Source organism: Meleagris gallopavo, chromosome 5 (genome assembly GCF_905368555.1).
Source record: "Meleagris gallopavo chromosome 5, MGAL_WU_HG_1.1, whole genome shotgun sequence".
NCBI classification, from domain to species: domain Eukaryota; kingdom Metazoa; phylum Chordata; class Aves; order Galliformes; family Phasianidae; genus Meleagris; species Meleagris gallopavo.
In genome coordinates this window covers 28,436,577-28,455,393 of record NC_139408.1, presented here as the reverse complement: position 1 = coordinate 28,455,393, position 18,817 = coordinate 28,436,577, and the positions used below count along the sequence as shown (strand labels likewise).

Here is an 18,817-nt window from a genome sequence, read left to right as displayed (position 1 = left end):
ACTGATCAAATGGAAAAACTACTTTTATTTAAAAATTGACAAGTTAACAGTATTTGCCAAGTGTTGACAGTCTGTTTGCTCACGTGTCTCAGCAGAGCTCTTTAACGTCTAGCGTACCCAGCGTTGCAGGTTCTTAAATCCTCACTTGCTCTTCACTGTCAGATTCATCTGGAGAACTGGGTGTTGGGAGTTCATCAAAAGCGGTGTGTGCCCCTTCTCTTGTCTGTCCAAAGCATGTTGCTATCACATCAACTGCAAGATTAGCAGTTGCATTCACTTCCTCTTGAGAAGCTCCAAGCAGCGGATTGACTTCAACCATGTCTACAGCTGAAAGCATTCCTGTAAAAATTACGTGCGGCTTTGTTACTGTGTGTAGTGGAAATGCTAAGTTATGGTTTGAACCAGTGATTGATCACCTGGTGAGAAGGCAGGGCCAACTCAGGGGAGCTCAGCTGCATGCAGTGTGCCTGAGTGACCAGAAGGGGTGGAGCCTGGATCCACCCCTTCCATTTAAGGGTTGGCAGTGGAGGGGGGGGCATCTCATCTGGAGATCCCTTCCTCCTCGAGGATGTTACAGACCTTCCAAAGGTAAGCAGTTTTTTTCCTCTTGTTTCTAGAAGTGCCTACTGCTGTCCCATCCAGGCAGATACTCACTGGCTGTAGACTAAGACATTGCTGCTTTGCCATGTTGTTACACTTTATATCACATTACGCTAAGAAAAAAGGTTAAAGCTTTGATAGGGTTTATTTTACAGCTCTTCGTTCTTTGCAACAAGTCTGATGTATGAACTTCTGACCTATTATGTCCATTGGACAAGTAAAATTGGCTCAAGTGAGGGAAAAGGTGATTGTTTTTTAGATGCAAGTTTTTTTTCTTTGGTTCCTTATGTTGTTGCTACGTCTCTCCATCCATGCTGTTAGCATTCAGGAAAAATTCAGGAGTTTGATCTTTCACTTATAGTTCTGAGGTGCACTTTGTTACATAAGGTTATTTTATATTCTCTAGCTAATTTTTGTCATCCTGTTCATGATTCTGTGGAGGTCTCTGCTTTTTTTGATTTTTTTCCATAACAGTTTTTATTGTAAATAATTCATCACTTAAACTAAATGAAGTCTCTATGTCACAAGGAGAAGACTCTTAAGTTAGCAGTTGGTGAAAGCTTGATTTTTTTTTTTTTTTTTTTTTTTTTGTTTAGTTTAGTTTTGCATCCTAGAATAGGATCTCCAAATTGTTTAAAATTGTTTGCATCCTTTTTCTCCAAGTGTATCTGGTCTCACATGAGTAGGTATATGGGACAGTATTTTGTAGGATGACAAAACCACTTTTTGCATTAGTTGTTAATGTTTATATTTACTTTTGAGAATGTTGATGGTAGAGCTGTTTTCAACACCTCAAGTACTGCTCAGTGGAAGGAAACTGTTCTTCCTTTATGAAGGTTGAACTGAATTTTCAGGCACCTTGATTTTGGCTATGTACATCTTATTTGGTTACACGTGAAAAATAGAACTGCTATAGGCTTTATGTAGTCTGTCCTTTCTGGCTTAGTGCAAAAAAAGCTTGTCAGCTCTTACCTGTGTTGTGTATTTCCTCTGCAATGTACATGCCTTCTCTGTAAGTTAATCCACCCAGAACGGGAGTCCCAGTTGCTGGAGCCAGTGAGGGATCAAAAGCATCGATGTCAAAACTCAGGTGAATTGGTCTCTGTCTCCTGTAGACAACGGGACAAAAGTGATCTCAAAGACTTAATACTTTTTCTACATGTATTTTTTCACTGTCCAGGCCAATCAGCAAAGTAGCATCCTCTTGCATGATACTAAAGGTCTCTGCACAAAGTCCTACACCACGTCATATGTATTTGGAAATGTATATATTTTTAGTCTTTCGGTTTTCTGAAACATCTCTTACCTCAAAACTTTTTTCTAATATACCTTGGGAAAACAGAAGTTTGTCTTTCTAGCTTTACTGGGCATCTGCTTCAGTCTAAGGAAGAAGCCATTAAATGCTTCTACCTCATTCACTGCAGCTGAATTCAATTTACTGTCAGTTTCTAATATATATGCATAATTTTGAAAGGATACTCAAGACTCAGAGTTGATTCAACAACAGCAAAATACAAGATTCCTCAAGAAACTCGGACAAATAATATACAGCAGGATTTATTAGTTGCTACAGCTGTAATTCCTCTCGATTTTTGCCAAACACTGTGAAATGGTTCTGTTCTAAAATGTTCAAGTTAAGGATTCAAGTCAATGCTAAGACTTCATAATTGCTGGACACTTCAACACTTCTCTTAGGCCACCTTACATAATCAGTGACCTTCACTTACATAACTCTTGGGAAAGTAAGCCCATAGTTTGTTACCTGCCCATCAGCTGTTCAAATGTCCTTTCCATAACTTTCTGGATTCCAAGGCGATCAACATCCCTCATGGAAAAATACTGGATGTCATAGTTTTTCAAAATATAGCTGTTAGAATAAGATTTTAAAAATAATCATAATTATTAGTGGCCTAAACTTAAACTGTACAATTCTTGTGAACAGCCAGGTGTGGAAGAAGCCCGTGACTTCAGTTTACAAAAATCCTTTAAATCAACTTACTATTCAGCAGGATCCACATCCCTCAACCCAACATACACAATATCAGATGCTGAAAGACAGGGCTTTAGCCAGGAAAAGCCAGGAAGTTGTGGGACCTGCAGGCAAAGTTTTGGTATTAGATTAGTTTAATGACTTATATAACAAACCTATATTTAATTCTTCCATCAAAAACTTTACTTATAGCATCTTCTCTCTGCCTATATAGAGAAGAGTTCACTACATGAGTGTCTTGTTTCCTGATGTAATCAGTTCCTACTAATGTCACATCATTTCACTTCAGCTGAATACATTAATGGATGAAGTTTTTAATTCAGTCTGAGAAGGAGGAGAAAAAAGCTCAAATCCAATGATAATTAGTATCGGTGAATATATTAGGAGATTAGAAGAAGCAGGAAACCCAGTGTACTTAATGGCAGTGTGAGGTGACTTAGCCAGTATGTCCTACTAGAGTAGGATAAAACCCAAGGTATCTCTACATTTTTAGGAAAGTCATCAAGAAGCCAAGTAAACTGTTGTAAAAACAGGGTTAAAGAGCAGGTTTCTAGGTGGGGCAAGGAAAGGGAGGGTCTATATTAGGCTTTATTGTGATGTAAAACTCCAGAGAACAGGTCTAGAACAACAAGGCGGCAAATGAAAAAATGATGAGATCCCACTAAAGGTCAGCAATTTTGATAAAAAAAAATTTAGTAACATCTGTTAATTTCAAGAGTGCTTTAAATTATCACACGCTACTCCTCCTAGATCTGAATATGTCTAGAGCCAACATAGCAAGAAGGTTTTGCTTCCCTTGTATACTTCTCAATTACTAATTATATTCCAGCAACAACATTTGAAGTCATAATGCACTTATAGCCACACGCAATACTTTATATAAGTATTGTTTTGTTAGAAGACATACAACATTGTTCACCTTGGGTGAGCTTCAAAATTTTCTTTTGCTCTATTTCTCCTGCAAAAGCAGGCACAACTGCCAAATAAAAGTCATCCCCTTTAACTTAAGGAAGAAAAAACAAATACAGTAGCCTTCTATATTCACCTTCTCATGTTGTGGAACTATTTCATGAAGCCCTATTCATTTTGCATTACTTTAGGAATACTAGCAAGTTTGAAGTGACTGTACAAGAATTATTAGCAAGAGGAAAGTATTTAAAAGAACCAAATAATTATTCACTTGTAGATGGAATTCATTCAAATGAGCTTGCAGGAGAAAGGCAGCAGTGTTTTACCAGCTGAGAGCAGTCTTCCTATGCCAGACAGGTACTAATGTTAGATCTCTTCAACAGCCATGAAGACATTAAGTTACTCTTGATCTTATTTGGAAGAAACATTTTATCAACACAGCACCCAGGAGATTTATCAGGGAACAAAATTCAAGGAATGACTAGTAGTGCAAAGTTCCAGAATAAAATCAAGAGTCAGCTTTTGTGCAGATCCAGTGTCTGTTCCCAATATGCAGTTGCCAGTCCTGCTCCTCTCTCCAGCCTAAACCTTAGCAGAAACTTGTTACTCTAAGTTCTGACCCTAAAGGCTTCTGCTCCTGACAAGTGCATGGGACACCACTGTTCTGTCTCCAGTAGATCCTACAAGTCCTTGTAGAATCAAAGAACAGTTTGAGAGGGAAGGGACCTTAAAGACAATCCAGTTCCAACCCCCCTGCGTGGCAGGGACTCATGGCAGTTAAGAAAGCACTCAATGCAGAAAAAGTAAAATATTTAAAGGATTTCAATGTAGGCTGACTGTCTAAGCAAGACACTTACTTTATCTTGAAGTTCTCTCAAGAGAAATGAGAGAGGCTGTCCATGGAGGTTTCCAGACGGAGTTGTAAGAGGAGTGTTAATATCAGCATGTGCATCCACCCAGATCACACCGAGATGTGGGCACTGTCGTGCGTGGCCACTGATGGAACCAAGTGCCAAGCTGCAAGTACAGTAGCAAAGTCTTTACTCAATTGTGCAAAACATTATCCTTGTAGTTGTTCTGAAGGGGAAATAGGAAGTCTTCAAATTCAGACAGCATCATTGTCATGTTTTAACACATTGGACATCCCTGTGATGAACAAAGGGTGTGTGTTGTACAAACTACATGGCATGCCACTCCCAAATAACTCTGCAGGACAGTACTTGTAAGGAAAGATTAAAGAGAGCTCTTCTCTCTCCATTGCCAGCCTTCCCAAGCTAAATTTTGCGTGTTGTAGCTCCAAATGCTCTCTTAGGAAATCTGGTACGCTAACTCAGTAATCTGCTGTGTGCCAATTTTGCCATCTTACCTTCACCCTCAAATTAATTCTTATGTGCCTAACCTTCTTCAGTCACTTCTTACACTGAAGGTTAGTGAAAAAGAATGGAAAGACAGTCTCACATATTAAAACATCCATTAAAAAGTAGCCTGTGTGCGGGCATTACAGATCCATTCTAAGAAATGACATCCTGAGAGCTAAGGGGTCAAAATAGACATTTCACTAAACATTCACCAATTAACTGCAACAGTTCTTAAAGGGATCTGATCACACAACTTTCCCAAAGAGGAAAATCTCATTTGTATGTTTACAGATTAAGAACAGTCCGGAATTAAGCAATACTGCCTTAGAAGGCCAGGTTTTTGTAAATGGCTTTTATGTCGCATCCCAGAAGCCTCAGAAATCAAATCAAGATGCTGCTGTGGTACTACCAGGGAACGACCCCCTTCTCGCTACCCTTCTATTTTTTATTTAAATTCTTATACTCTCCTCTAAGTGTTAGCCTGTAAGCGTGCAACACAAATAGCCTCTAGTTTGTGAGCATACCTGTGATCACCTCCTATAGTGACACAGCTGTGTCCAGCAGCTACCGCTCTGCTTACAGCATCGGCCAGTACCTGGCTGGCTAACCCCACTGACCGTGGGTAATAAATCAGGTTGTTGTACAGTTCATCATTGGGAACTTGAGTGAAATTCAAATCTCCAAAGTCAAACAGTTGGCATCCTGGAAACACAACAACAAAAAGAGAAAGGGGAGTTATTAAACAAGGATCCAAAGGAAAACACAAATTGAAAATATGGTCTCTTCAAAAAATTAGTTTGTATGCTCTTGCCAACAATCATCTCAGAAATCAGAAAGCTTAGGATAATGTCACTTTGATTTATCAATGATATAACAGGCCAAGCATAGAATGGGCTTTGTTTTGATTATTGACAATTATAGCACAAAAAGGTATAGTTTGTATTGCTGCCTTTCTAATTAGCCAAGTTGCACGCAATCTTAAATTAGTTGCTGAAAGATGCCTAGAACTGTATTTCATCAAGTTTGAGTCCTAATAATTATTTACCATTCCCAGACCCCACAAAAACCCAGGCACAAAGTGTGCCAAGTTAACTATAATGGAGGTGGTGGGGTTTTTTTTTTTGTTTGTTTGTTTTAGAAGAGTACTTCCCATGCAACTGGTGTCTTGTAAGAGAACCTGACCATTTTTTCAAAACAAATGTCATAGGAGATACTTTAATTCTGGGACTTTGACCCCCAGCCCTCTTTGAGATCCTGTTGTTGCCAGTTACAACTTAAACAGCTGTTGAAACATGACAATGTTATGAATCTAAGACTTATCCTAAAAGAGCTTTCTGTTTATTTAACAAAAAGAAGTCCCTTCATAGACTAGGAAACAAGGGAATATTTTTGGGTATCATCTGCCTTCTCTCACCCAAATGGAAAAAGTTTATTAACTGGCCGCTTCTAAATTCTCTTCCATCTCAGTGCTCAACACCTTTGAAGTTCTGCTGTCCGATACCACGTGCTTTCATAACAGTCTCTCAGATCTGGCAGTCACAGCCTTTTAGTTTCAGATAGGCCAGCTGCTGCAGGCACTGATGAGTACTGTAAGAAGTATTTACAGCTATGCGAAGAGTAGCTTAAGACTACCCCAAATTCCACTCATGCCTCTCCAATTTGTTCCTCAGAATCACTAGTTGGTTCACAGTTCAAAGCATCCAGGCTGGAGCTTGACATTTTGCCTTTAGCCATTCAGTGACTAACAGGGAACTTTGAAAAACAAAGACAAGCAAATCAACATGTAGAAACATCCCGCTTGGGACTCTGTGGTTCCTGCCTAACTCCCATGAAACCATTAGCTGTAAGAAAGACTCTGAATTTGGTTCAAATAAGGTTGAAGTTGTACTGAGGAAAATATGAGCTCGTTATCATTTCAAAGAGTTTTTGGACTGATGAATGGAATGAAGGAAAGAGTTTGAGTTACTTGTGAGAATTAGGCTGCTGGGAAATAGGTGAGCATACTTTGTATATCAAGGACATATGCAAATGTAAATCTTCTAGGAGAAGCTATGGCAGCTGAGCACAGCTACTTGCCAAAGCATTCAGTAAATACAGCATCAGCTACTCTCTGGGAATGCTCGGTAACTAAGCTGGACCTACTACTACTCCATAGATTTCAAAAGACAGCACAGGCATACAGCAGCATTTTTCTCCTCCCTCGCACAATATCTAAGTTCTCAGCAGGACAACAGCTTTGGAATTTTGAGCTTTTTTTTTTTCCAGGTTTCAATGCGTTATCTGATCTCTAGTGCAAACATTTCCTCCCGCTGTTTCATTCTGTTTCCACACAGAATCAGGAAAGCATCACAACGTTCACTGTACATACCTTAAAGAAATTTTTTTTTTCCATCTGTATCTTTCTGCAAAACTACTTCTCAGGCACAAGTGCACTATTCCACTATTATATAAAGGATCGATGAAGGCATTTGAGTATGGTTGAAGATGAGTTTTATAATAAAACTTCAAGGTACCACATCAGTCAGTTGGTATCAAGAGCTTTGGAAGACTGTACAAATTAAAAGTCTTCCACATTCCTTTGATCTGATGCCTCTGACATGCACAGGGAGTAGATCTGCAGCTGAGCAGCCATGTTTGGTGATTTGCACAGTGAGGGCACATAGTACAGTGAGGAGGAAAGGACTGCCATTTAAGACTTGTTCTCTCTGCTAGGATTTTTACCCACTGAAGGACCAAAAAGAACAGAAGGCAATTATACCATGGTGCCCTATCTTTAGATCAGTGTAAAACAAAGAACTGACTATGCCTTCTTTCATAGTAATTCAGGGATTCTTTTCAGATCTCGAGGTTATCGTCAAAGCAGGGCAAACAGCAGATTCTAGAAGTGATGTTTAAAGGAGTATCAACTTGCGCCTGAGATCTTCTTTTTTGTTTGTTGGGGTTTTGTTTTCTTCTAAACCCCTGAAGTATATTCAAGTTCTTGGAAAAAGATGTGAGCAAACAGGAAAACTGGATTCTTTGAACTCATTAGAAGGCACAGCATGCACACCATTTGCCTGTGCAGCAGGTCACATCTACTCAGGAACAGCAGGGGACATACCTTGGCATTCACTGATTTGTTCTGCCAGGTGAAGCTTTGCTTTCCAAAAGTTAAAGAGAAAAACACAAAAAAGAAGACACACCAGACAGTTGGTGGTTGACCAGCAAGTTCATTGCATCTGTGACCTAATTGGAAGGCTATGCAGAATGAAAGCAGTTCCCCCCCTCAGCTCTACAGATTTGCCTGCATGTGTTTTTATTTCAGACAATCATAATCTTATCTGTCAAAAATATTCAGAAGGATAGATAAGAGTTCTTAACTGCTCAGATTTATTTCCTTTAATGTATTCATAGATGTTACCTCCTGTCTATAAGCATTTACCCTTAGATTTTTTTCTAACTCCAGAAAATGCAGTAAAATCTCACAGTTCCTTTCCTTAGCTTACTTTTACAGTAAAAAGCATCGGGTTATGTTTGTTTAAAAAAAAAAAACAAAAAAAAAAAAACAACACTTCAACCAAGTAGAATTATTTTCAACATCAGATTCTTTCAAATCTAGGCTTTCTTTTTAAATCAGACAGTACCGTTCAGTACTTAGAAACTAAAAGCCACAGCTGTTTTGCTCGTAACTAAAGAATATGAAGTTAAATATAATAAACAAAATTTTTTTTGCTCTCCTTCAGACCTCTTCACAAAAAATTATGTTAAAATGAAGAAATATGTTCTGTTCTAGTAATTAGTGAATGATCAATGCCATATTACACACACACACACACACACCCACCTCTAAATACAACTCAGCTTTATCAACACTGACTCACTGCCTATTTTAAGAGATCACTGTTTCAAGTGGGGGGGGGGGGGGGTAGAAAGGGGAGGTGGGATTTGATTCATCTCTTGCTGTTGTAGGAGCTTGAAAGGGGTATCAGGAAGATGAAGGTGTCAGTCTAAATACAAACACACAGTATATTTACATAAACAATACATGCATTTAGTACAACAGTTCTTCTGTTAGTATGCATGATTAATGTAGAGCTACTTTGGTGCACGTTTCAGCCAAAAAGGAGTAAGTTACCTTGGAACATTTTGCACAGTTGATCTTTCCTAGGTGCGGAGGAATTGGCAGGTCACAGCCTGAGCCAAGGGTGAAGCACCAGGTGAGAAGGTGTGGTTAACCCACAGGGCTCAGGTGCATGCAGTGTACCAGAGCCCCTGGAAGGGGTGGAACCTGAGTCCACCCCATCTCAACCTCATTTAAGGGTTGGCAGCCAAGGGAGCAGTATATCTCTGGATAGAGATTGCACATATCTTGAGCCATTACCAGTCATTGGAAAGGGTGAGCTAATATTCCTTTCTCTTTTTAATCTGCTCTTGTTCTGTAGGGTTTGTATCCCACTAGAAGGTGCTGTCATAACCTTCTTTTGCCATATATTGGGTCTGCTTCTTTTGACCAGAACAGATTAGGAGGTCAAACAAGCGTCCAACCAGCAGATGAGGGGATGTAGAAGCTTCTTTAGCTTACCGAGTCCGAAACAGAAGTTTACATATATCTAGTAAAGGAAATCAGCATTTTTCATCATGAGGAGCTTAACTTGTACTTAGGAAAAAAAAATAGAAGTACAAATTAAGAATATATTTAAGAAAATAAAGCTTTCTATATGCCTTTTCAGATGAACTGTTAACATCATAATGGGGCTCAACCCAATGCAAAAGCAGGTGACACTTAACTGAAAAACTGCCTGGGCACCAGCAGCAGGGAAAGCTTTTCCATCCTTCTCTGCTAGGATGCTGCACTCCAGACAGAAGCAAGGATTTGACAGAAAGAGATTCAGCCTTCCAAGTCCAGGCTATCTGCTAGCATTGCTGAAAGGCACACTGCTGTAATACAGTTATAACAAGTCTCCTAGGCAGCAAACAGGACTTGAAACCAAAGCAGGTGAAAAATGAGATTGTTTCTATCTCTTGACAAAGGCTGCTTACACTGGTTATTTGTCAACCACAGGTAAAATAGGACATCCTAAATTAAAATGGGAAATTTCTCTTAAGGGTTTTTAAATCTGCCTGGACTAATTTAAAAAGAATCTGGAAGTGCCACAAAGTTAGCATACTTCACTTTGTGCTATGCGTTATATAAAATTGCTCTTATGAAAGCATCACTCCTGCTTACACAACAGAGTTGTTTGCTCAGATTAGCCTCCTTAGTACAGAGAGGCTTTTCAGGATGTGATGAGCATTATGAACAGTGTTCATAGATAACGTTTTACTTCCTGAGAACAAAGGACTACAAGCTGTTACCATTATAAGCTCATTGACTAGTATCAACTTAATTTTGTAATGCTTTCTCAGAGATACAGGCAGTGTGTTACATAACAAACATAGGACTCATTCAGTATGAACAGTGCATTCTGAAACCCCTTTTAAGACAGTTTTAACCCCCCATATTCATCTGGGCAGGGGGGTGTAAGCGAAGGCTTATTTTTGTTTTATAGGAATAGGAAACTAGGCTAGCAAAGTTGCAGCTGCAAGGGTCTAAAACTTCAGCAGCCTAGTTTAATCAAATCTTTTTGCTTTGAAGTTCATTACGTAGAGTTTGAGTCTCTTTAAATAAATGTCAACACCTAATAGGAGATTTCTTCCAGTAGGTATGTGACGGTTCCCCCTGAAAATAAAATTTCACTAAGGAAGTTTTCATCCCAGGAAGTTCCATCCTGCTTTTTAGTGTTCAGACAGGTCTGGCTTAAGGTAAAGTAAAAGGCTTCTGCTCAGACAGCAACAACTGCTTCCTCACATCTATAGTCTGAAGGTGCCTCCTTTGCTTACTATTAGTCAAGAATTTTTTTTTTTTTTTTTCAGCCACAAATCAAGAAGCTACCTCATTTCCCCTTTGTAACTATGATCTTACGAAACCCAGTGCACTTGACCTGAAAGAGGTCTCCAAAAACGTCAGCATCAGGTGTTGGGAAACATTTGCACTGTAGCTTGCATCAGAGACAAGACAAGGGGACAGTTATGGTCTGTCACTCCGCTGACCAGCCCAGCACAAGTTCCATTTTCCTCCCAAAAAACTTAATCCAGAAACAGTTCCTGACAGCAAGTAAGCACTTAGGACTGTAAGAAGTTAATACCAAAACAGCTTTCAACAATGAAATACTTGAGAATGTTACAGAAGTGATTATTATATTAGTTAACCATCCAGGCAGTAACAAGGAAGGAAGAGCAGAAGTAGATAGAGCTCACGATTCCCTTGGTTTCTCCTTATCTGCTGCAATGTATCAGTATCAGACCAGCTCACTTATTCATGTTAAAATGACCAGGGTTGTTTCGGTTTTTTTGTGCCTTAAGCCCAGCTTTTCACCAGCTGGGGTTACAACTTCTATCCAAAAGCAATCTTTCATACCATGTCTATTGAAGTCCTTACCTACCATAGGTACCTTATTCTTGCAAGTCTACAACAGTTAAAAGTTTCAAAAGAAATAATGAGATGACATACAGCCAACATAAAGCAGACCGAAAACCAATTCATTGTCCAGATTTATCAGTCATCTCCCTGTGCATCTCCCCAATAACTTCTCTCCTTCAACACCACTCGTAATGAAAAAATTAAGTAGTACCTGACTTGAATTTATTCCAATCCAGATAATTTTGTGGCTGAAGCAAGTCAGCTAAGCCATGTGTTAAAATGAGTTTTGTAATAAGATGTCAAGATTGAAACGCATTGTTCATAAAACTAAATGAAATACAAGACAAAGAACGCCATTCTTTGATCCTTGTATCTCATCTTCCTTTTCTGAAAGGTTAGAAATAATTCAGTTTCCTGATCTGCATCAATTTAGTGTCATCAATGAGTATTTTTAAAGGTTTATTTAAAGTAATCATTTGTCATATCAGTTCAATTTAAGCAACCAGTGTGCTTTATTCTAAGTTAAGTTTCTTTTAAAGCTTATTTTGTAGATAATTCATAGTCTGGAATCTGCACCAAAGTGGGGGGGAGGGGTAAACATATACATAAAGAGTGACACACAGAGCTTTTCAGACTGAAGAAACAAGCAGATGGTATCTTCCATCAGCATGAGAAAGGTCAGTGCTGATTTTCTTTCCTATCAGAAGGAATGCCTGAACCCCACGTACATCCACTGCTGTTATTTCTCCAGAAATTTCTAAGCCTTGTGATAATCATGCAGACATCAGTGTCCGACATTTAAAAGGATAACCTATAACTGGTGTCAGAACATATTCTCCTACTTCTAGCTTAGCTTTCTGGGCCGAGGGCCAGCTGTGAAAAAGCAACCATGAAGCAGCCTCCCTGGAGATGTTCCCAAAGCAGCTCTCCTGCAAAGCCTCCGTGGGGTTCCTTCTGCCTGCATGGTTATCAGTCAACTCCTGGCAGTCAGCTGTCGTGAAGCAGAGCCATACCTGCCCTCAATGCATTCTTACAGCTGCCCAGATGTTAGAGGCATGCTGTAGGTACCAGTTAGGACCAGGACATTTAACTTTTCCTTGCCTTTGGCCATACAGGTATCAGCAGTCTGAAATTAACTATTTGTGGCTAAACAACATTTGAAAGGTATAATTTTAAAGAATGGTCTCTTGGATCTCTGTGTAAATAAGAGGAGGCAATTTATTCCAGTTCTAGAAATAAGCTGTAGTGCTTCATAAGCATGTTATACTGATGTTAAATAGAGGTTTTTGTGCATGCTTTTGTCTGTGAGAAAGGAAAAGGAAAGAAGGCTGCCATTTGCCTGTTTTGTTGGGCATGGAGAAGTGTGCCTGGGTTAAAAAAAAAAAAAAAAAAACAAACAAAAGAAGTCTTCCCAACCATCCCTACCATCTGCTTGGTAGGGCAGATGTCTTAGCTATTACTGTTAACAACCTTATGCTGTATCCTAACCAGTTTTTAACCTGAGAAAGAATACAGCAACTTAATAGACAGCTTTGACAGTATTGACAGCAGATGTGATCAGAAAGCACCCATAAACAATAGTATTTTTCATGTTGGCAACACAGGGATTTAACAAAGCATTCTACTTCAATTGTGAGCAGTAGTTTACTATTTTGTCTGCCTCCATTTTAGCCTCATCAACAGTGAAAAATGTGAATAACAAGACTAAAATAAAAGAGACAGATCTTGAGTTTACCTATGGAGGAAATTTAGACTTCTTTGGAATTCCACAGATTAAGGAGATTTGACTGGCTCTATTAACCTAGAATGCCTTAAAGGATATGAAATACTGAGTTTTGAAGAGGAACAATAGAAACAAAACAGTCAAGATCCAAACTAGATTAGAACAACAAAATACTTAATTCCTGACAAATTCTGTTGTTTTTAAATACAAACATGTATTTAAAAAAAAAAAAAAAGCTAAACTATCACCTTGACTTAAACTTAAGGAAAGCAGAAAGGAACAGTGTAGTCAAGTCTTAAGGGACACGGGCAGTTCTTTAATATTATTGTCATAGTTACTAGATGTGCTGATGGAAATTCTTTTCCTAGCATGGCAGCTGTAGCTGTTATCAGTCACCTCTGCTGAACTCCAGCACCAGTGCTTACTCTCTGTGTATAATTGAAAAGCTATCTTAAAAATCTTCACCTGAGAAGATGATGGTGGATATGTCAAAGTAGCTGCTTCATTATTTATTTTTCATCAATCCAGAAACTAGTCTTCATCTGAAATTATAACTTCATCCATTGGTGAGACAGAAAAGCTGAATTGCTATTTTAAAGAGCTGATGTCAGCAGGAATCCAGTGGTTTTAGGCAAAGCAGGAGCATATCTCCAGTCACATGGGGATTAGCACCTCCTTTCCTCTTTTAGAGGGGGTATCTCCTTAAGTTTTCTGATTCACTGCACTGACCTCTTGCATGCTATTACTAAAGAGCTTATTTTCTGTTAAACAGAAGAGCAGTAACATGATGGTCGTTCTTTTGGACAAGTCAAGCTCTACTTGTATTGTAGGCTTCGTGACTGCAGTCTATCAACTTGTCAAGCAAGCAACTCTGTTCCAGTGTTTTTAAATGCATTCTAGAATAGTAGAAACCCAATTGTGACTAAACACAGCAATCCAGCCACATTTGGCTCACTAAATAAAACAAACATTAGCAATAGTCAACATATAAAGTTCTTTCAAAGACTTCATTCTCATATCAGCATTATTTCCATGCAAGCAATGCTAATGGTGCTCTAGATCACAGCAGCCTTTGAGGTGACTAACAACAGCTGCTTAGTGCTTATTAAAAAAAAAAAAATTAATAGTCCTTTTTCAGGTAAGGGGACTAAGCAACACAGGATTTAAGGTTAATCAGATTCTCTGTATAATCTACAGCAGAGAGGAGGCGTCAAACAAAAACCAAACCTCTGAAAAGAAAACTTTCCACTGGAAGTCCAAGAACCTCCTATTTGTGCTTATTTCTATTAACTGCTAGAACAATACACAGCCCTCCAAGTTTTTGTGTCGTCTCTTCCACACCGCGGAGTTAAGAATCCCTATTTTCATGTAATATTTTTTCCTTCTCTGGAGAGATGGTAGAATCCTTTAAGGTGTTAATATTTTAGTTTCCCTTTGGAAAAGAAACCACGCCAAAAGACAAACATCACTAAAGTGATTAAGAAGCCCCACAGGCTTAGTCAGTTATGTTTTAATTATGCCTGCTACAGACTTGCACACCCACTGTTTTTGGCTTGGGAGCTGGACTCCTGCTACCTTAGCTCTCTCTTCTCCTGAGTACACCTTAAGGTACTACCAGAAGGTAACAGTGTTCTCACTCTAAGGAGAGCATAAAGGACAAGTTAATGGCTCAGATTTATCTCTGCCAGGCTAGTGATTCTATCTGCCTCTCAGCTCCCTCTTTGTATTTCAGCCTAAGCATAAACAAGCTGCTCAGCAGCAGTGATCATTCTAGACAGCCCAAAAGATACCATACCACATGCCTCCAAGTCAGTCTTTCAAGGGAAAGATCCAAAGAGACAGAAAATAGAGCAGCAGCTCAGGAGGCTGCAATGGAACTATAAAAGTATAGCTGTTAAAATAGAGCGAGGGGAACAGAGAAATCCCTTCCAAATAGGAGTGTGTCAAAAGGAAGAACCAAAGATATGGTGTTCTCACTTTCTCTGACATACCTCAAGCATTTATCTACCAAAGTTATTCAGTTAGATATATACGCATACAGAAAGCCATGCAGTTCCTTGATATTCAAAGTAATCAAGTATAATACACGTGACTTAAACAGCACATGGATCTTACTATCCAAGTGCTACAGTTCTTAAGTGAACTTAAGAGCATCTCCATTTTATGCAAGTCAAATTGAACATGTGGATGGAAAATGAGCAAGAAAAACTTTACAATTTCAGGCAAACAGCAGGTTCTAGCAATCTCTTCTACTTGCAAGAAATGAGTGAAGTTTTCCTTATAGGAATGACATTTCCTTTTCCCATTTGTTTCTTTTGACTTCTCTGAATCAACCTCACTTTCTTGCTGTGAAGCATCTCCCCACAGCTTGCCTCACTCCCAGCTCTAAGTTTGTAATGAAAAGGGCAAACGGTGCAGTCATGTCTATAGCCATCTCCAACAACCCTGGAAGGGGAAGCAGGGAGAACAAAACAAAACAGCACCTGCAACTTATTAACATGAAAGTTTCAGAAATAGACAATATATATGGGAAAATAGAAGCCTCATATCTTAGACATTATTTTTAAGGAGAAATCTTTTCTGTTGCAATTATCTACCTGCTCTGGAAAACGAGAAACAAGGACCCATGAGAACAACTGATTCTTTTAGCAGAACAGGTAGATACAAGACTCAAGTTAATAAGAGCAGCGCTGTTTTTTTGCCTTCTTCAATCTCAAGAAGAAAATGCAGTGTGCTAGGAAGGTGAAGACAAAGGAAGAAGTTTTAATGCCAGTTCAGCATACTGCAGGAGGCCAAGCAATGGCACTATCACATTACTCCAGGCAAAGCTATCTTGCCAGCTCCCACACAAAAACTGATCGTTAGTTAAGTTTCCACAAGCAGATGTACATAATTCAAAAGGCTGCATTGTAGTTCTCCTCAGCCTACCACCCAGCCCTCCAGCAGATGGTCTCTGCACTCTTAACAGTTCCTCAGTCCATGCCAGGGACATGCCCTCACACAGAACACGTTACAACGTTTGTGCCATCTGAGCCTGTTCAGGAGAGAGGTGCAGAGATTCAAGAAGCAATAAACATCAATGCCAAATGGAAAGGAGCACTACCCCAGTGGAAGAATGCTACAGGAAACTAAAACTGTAGGAAGAAAAAATGTCAGAGCCGTTAAAAACTTGAAAAGGAAGAGCAAGAAAGCATCTCCATTTACAATACCAACAAGTTAGTAAGCAGTCCATAAGCAATTAAGTAGTGAGAGTACTCTTCATCTTCTGTTTATTTCTGAATTTAGTTTGCTTCATTTCTGTCCTTACTTTTTGTTTTTACTGAAATCCTGAAGGGGATCCTTCTTTCTCCTCACTTTCTTCAAGTTTCTACTGAAGTGAGCATGTGTCATGAAAAGGAGATATTTCAAAATAAGGATTTCTATCAAATGCAAAGTATTATATCTGAACTACTTGAAAGAGACCCCAAGCTCCAGTAGAACTCTCAATAGAGTTGAGAAATTGATGTCAAACAACTGCCTGCCTCCTCACAAAGGATAACATATCCTTTCAAAGCTGCTAACTTGTTATTCTCAATAACTTTAAGGTCAGCAGTATCTTGACCTGTGTTTATTTCAGCAGCTCTTCTATTTTTGTTGCGGCTATAGATCACGATTGCTAACAAGTCAAATATTGCTAAGGGTATGCAGGAGATGAGCAAGACATCTATCTCAACTCGGCATAGGACAGGACAGGAAAAGAGCATCTATTCATTTGCTGGCAAATTGGGACTTTCCAGCTTGTGAATCATAAAATGCACACGATGAGCCCATAGGGCTGTACAGAACAATGGCCCTAGAACAATAGGTTTAAAGTGGTTTCATAATTCAGATTAAATTTGCTAGAAGGCTATTAAGCAATTATCTTTCCTCTGCACGCATCTGAATTTCATTATCTACAGCGTATGTTATGATTAGTGCTAGTGTGGTTCTTTCTGTTGTTGGTCCGCCCCTGCGGTTCATCTCCATGATAGTTTTCAGCACTACCTACAGATTCTCTAAGACCGCTTTAAAGATTTCTGTCCCTTATATACCCTTATATTGAATGCTGTCACAGTTGTTAACGAGTTCTTGGCTTGCAGAAACAATAGATGCAAGAAACTGAAGAACAGATATGCTAAGCCTTCAGACAGATGCAGACCTGAACGTTTCTCCAGAAAATTCTGAGTTTCATCACTTGAAAGTATACGACCGTTGTGGGAACAAGCGGAGTTCCTAGCAACGAATGTGGACAAAGACAAAAAAACCGAGCAGCGCGGTCAAGGGCATCCTTTGACTGCGTACACTGAATGCTTCCTACGCGGCCTGACGCTTCTCCGGCTTTTGGGAGCAGCGCACGCTCGCAGCCGAGCGCAGAGCGGATGCGGTCCCCGGGAGCCGGGAAGGCGGGCGGGCTGCGGCAGCGAGCCCTTTGTTCCGGGCATCCCGCGAGCTTAGCGCTGCGGCTCCGGCTGTTCGGTACGGGAGATCGGCGGCCGGCAGCCCCTCACGCAGCCTCTCCCGGCCCCGGCGCAGCGGAACGCGGGGCGAACGGCCGCTCCAACCCCCCCACCCCCGCGCGGCCGAGTCACCTCCCCTGCTGGGCGCGGGGAAGGGGGAGCCCCGATGGGGTGGGACGAGTCGGATCGCGGCCCGCGATGCCTCACCGAGCCCGGCCAGCCGCTCCACCAGCCCCGCGGCGCGGAGAGTAGCGGGGCCACGGTCCACTCCGCGCCGTTTCTGTCAGACAAAGAAAAAGGGACACGTTAGCGAGCGCCGCCCGCAGCCAGGCTGCGACCCCCCGGCCCGGCGCCCACCTGTCCCCTGGACAACGGGGCGCCCACCAGCGCTACCGAATGGGCCCGCCGGGGCGGCCGCAGCCCCGCGTCCGCCCGCTTGCGTAGGAGCCACGCGAAGCCGCCGCGCAGAGCCATGGCGCAGGAGATGCCGAGCCGGCGGACGATGCCCACCGCCGCCGCGCCGCTCCTTTTAGCCGGCTCCAGCTCCGCGCGCGCCGCCGGGCCCCGCCCCGCCCGCACACCCCCGGGCCGCCCGGCCAATGGCGGCGCGCGCGCGCGGAGGTGTGTCCCGCCCACAGAGCGGAGCGCGGCGGCTCCTGCTCACGCGCCGGCGGCACTGGGGTTTTTCCACTCCCGCGGCGGGGGGCTCGCGCACCTGCCCCGGGCGCCGTGCTCCAGCCGGGTGGGGATGCGGTGACCTAAGAGCGAGAGCCGGCGCTTTGGTATTGCCGAAGCTCGTACAGACGGGCTCAGGTTTCCATGCACAAATGCACGTGTTTTGAGAAAGGCCGAACGAGCGGCGGCGGCACGGGACGGCGGCACGGGGCGGCTCCCCGCCTCTCACCGAGGGATCGCCGCCGCCCGCCGGGAGCTCGCCCCGCTCCGTCACCTCGCACGGCGCGAGCTCCTGCCCCGCGCCCACCTCCTCCGCCGTCACTTCTAGCACCTGCTCTCCTCGTAAAAACGCGCAGCCCCCATCTCTAATGTTAGCGTCCCATTTTCAGCGTACGGAGGCTTTTTTTCCCACCGGTTTTCCCCTCAGCCCTCCGGCCCCCATTTTCGCCGCTCCTTTGTTTATACGCGGCACCCACGCAGGGGATCTGCAGCTGCCACGAATGCAGGCAGTTGCCCACGGAAAGTTGGTACCGGAGGGGGGCAGGCAGGGGGAAAACGCCTGCCCCGCTCCGTCACGGTGAGAGGCGCACAAGAGAACAACGCAACCGGAGCCCCTAAAGCCAGGCCGGCAGACAGGCTCCGCAGCTC

The 18,817-nt window shown here is 41.8% G+C and overlaps 1 protein-coding gene across 1 annotated transcript; it reads right to left on the bottom strand.

Moving 5' to 3' along the window:
• Positions 1-5: 5 nt before the first annotated feature.
• On the bottom strand, positions 6-18,019 carry ARG2 (arginase 2). The gene is made up of 8 exons (XM_085224989.1): positions 17,852-18,019; positions 17,702-17,774; positions 5,382-5,559; positions 4,357-4,516; positions 2,600-2,694; positions 2,363-2,467; positions 1,573-1,709; positions 6-339 (listed from the first exon to the last, which is right to left on the bottom strand). The coding sequence occupies exons 1-8, from the start codon at positions 17,966-17,968 to the stop codon at positions 134-136; spliced, it is 1,071 nt and encodes a 356-aa protein (XP_085081115.1). The 5' UTR covers positions 17,969-18,019; the 3' UTR covers positions 6-133.
• Between the last annotated feature and the right edge of the window lie 798 nt (positions 18,020-18,817).

Bases quoted from the DNA above. Each gene is read 5' to 3' on its own strand.
- ARG2 (XM_085224989.1), bottom strand. From the start codon at position 17,968: ATGGCTCTGCGCGGCGGCTTCGCGTGGCTCCTACGCAAGCGGGCGGAC. The intron at 5,560-17,701 runs GTGAGGCATCGC...TTGTGTTTCCAG, and splicing joins GGAGCGGCTGGCCGGGCTCG to GATGCCAACTGTTTGACTTT. The intron at 340-1,572 runs GTAAGAGCTGAC...TAATTTTTACAG, and splicing joins AGAGGAAATACACAACACAG to GAATGCTTTCAGCTGTAGAC.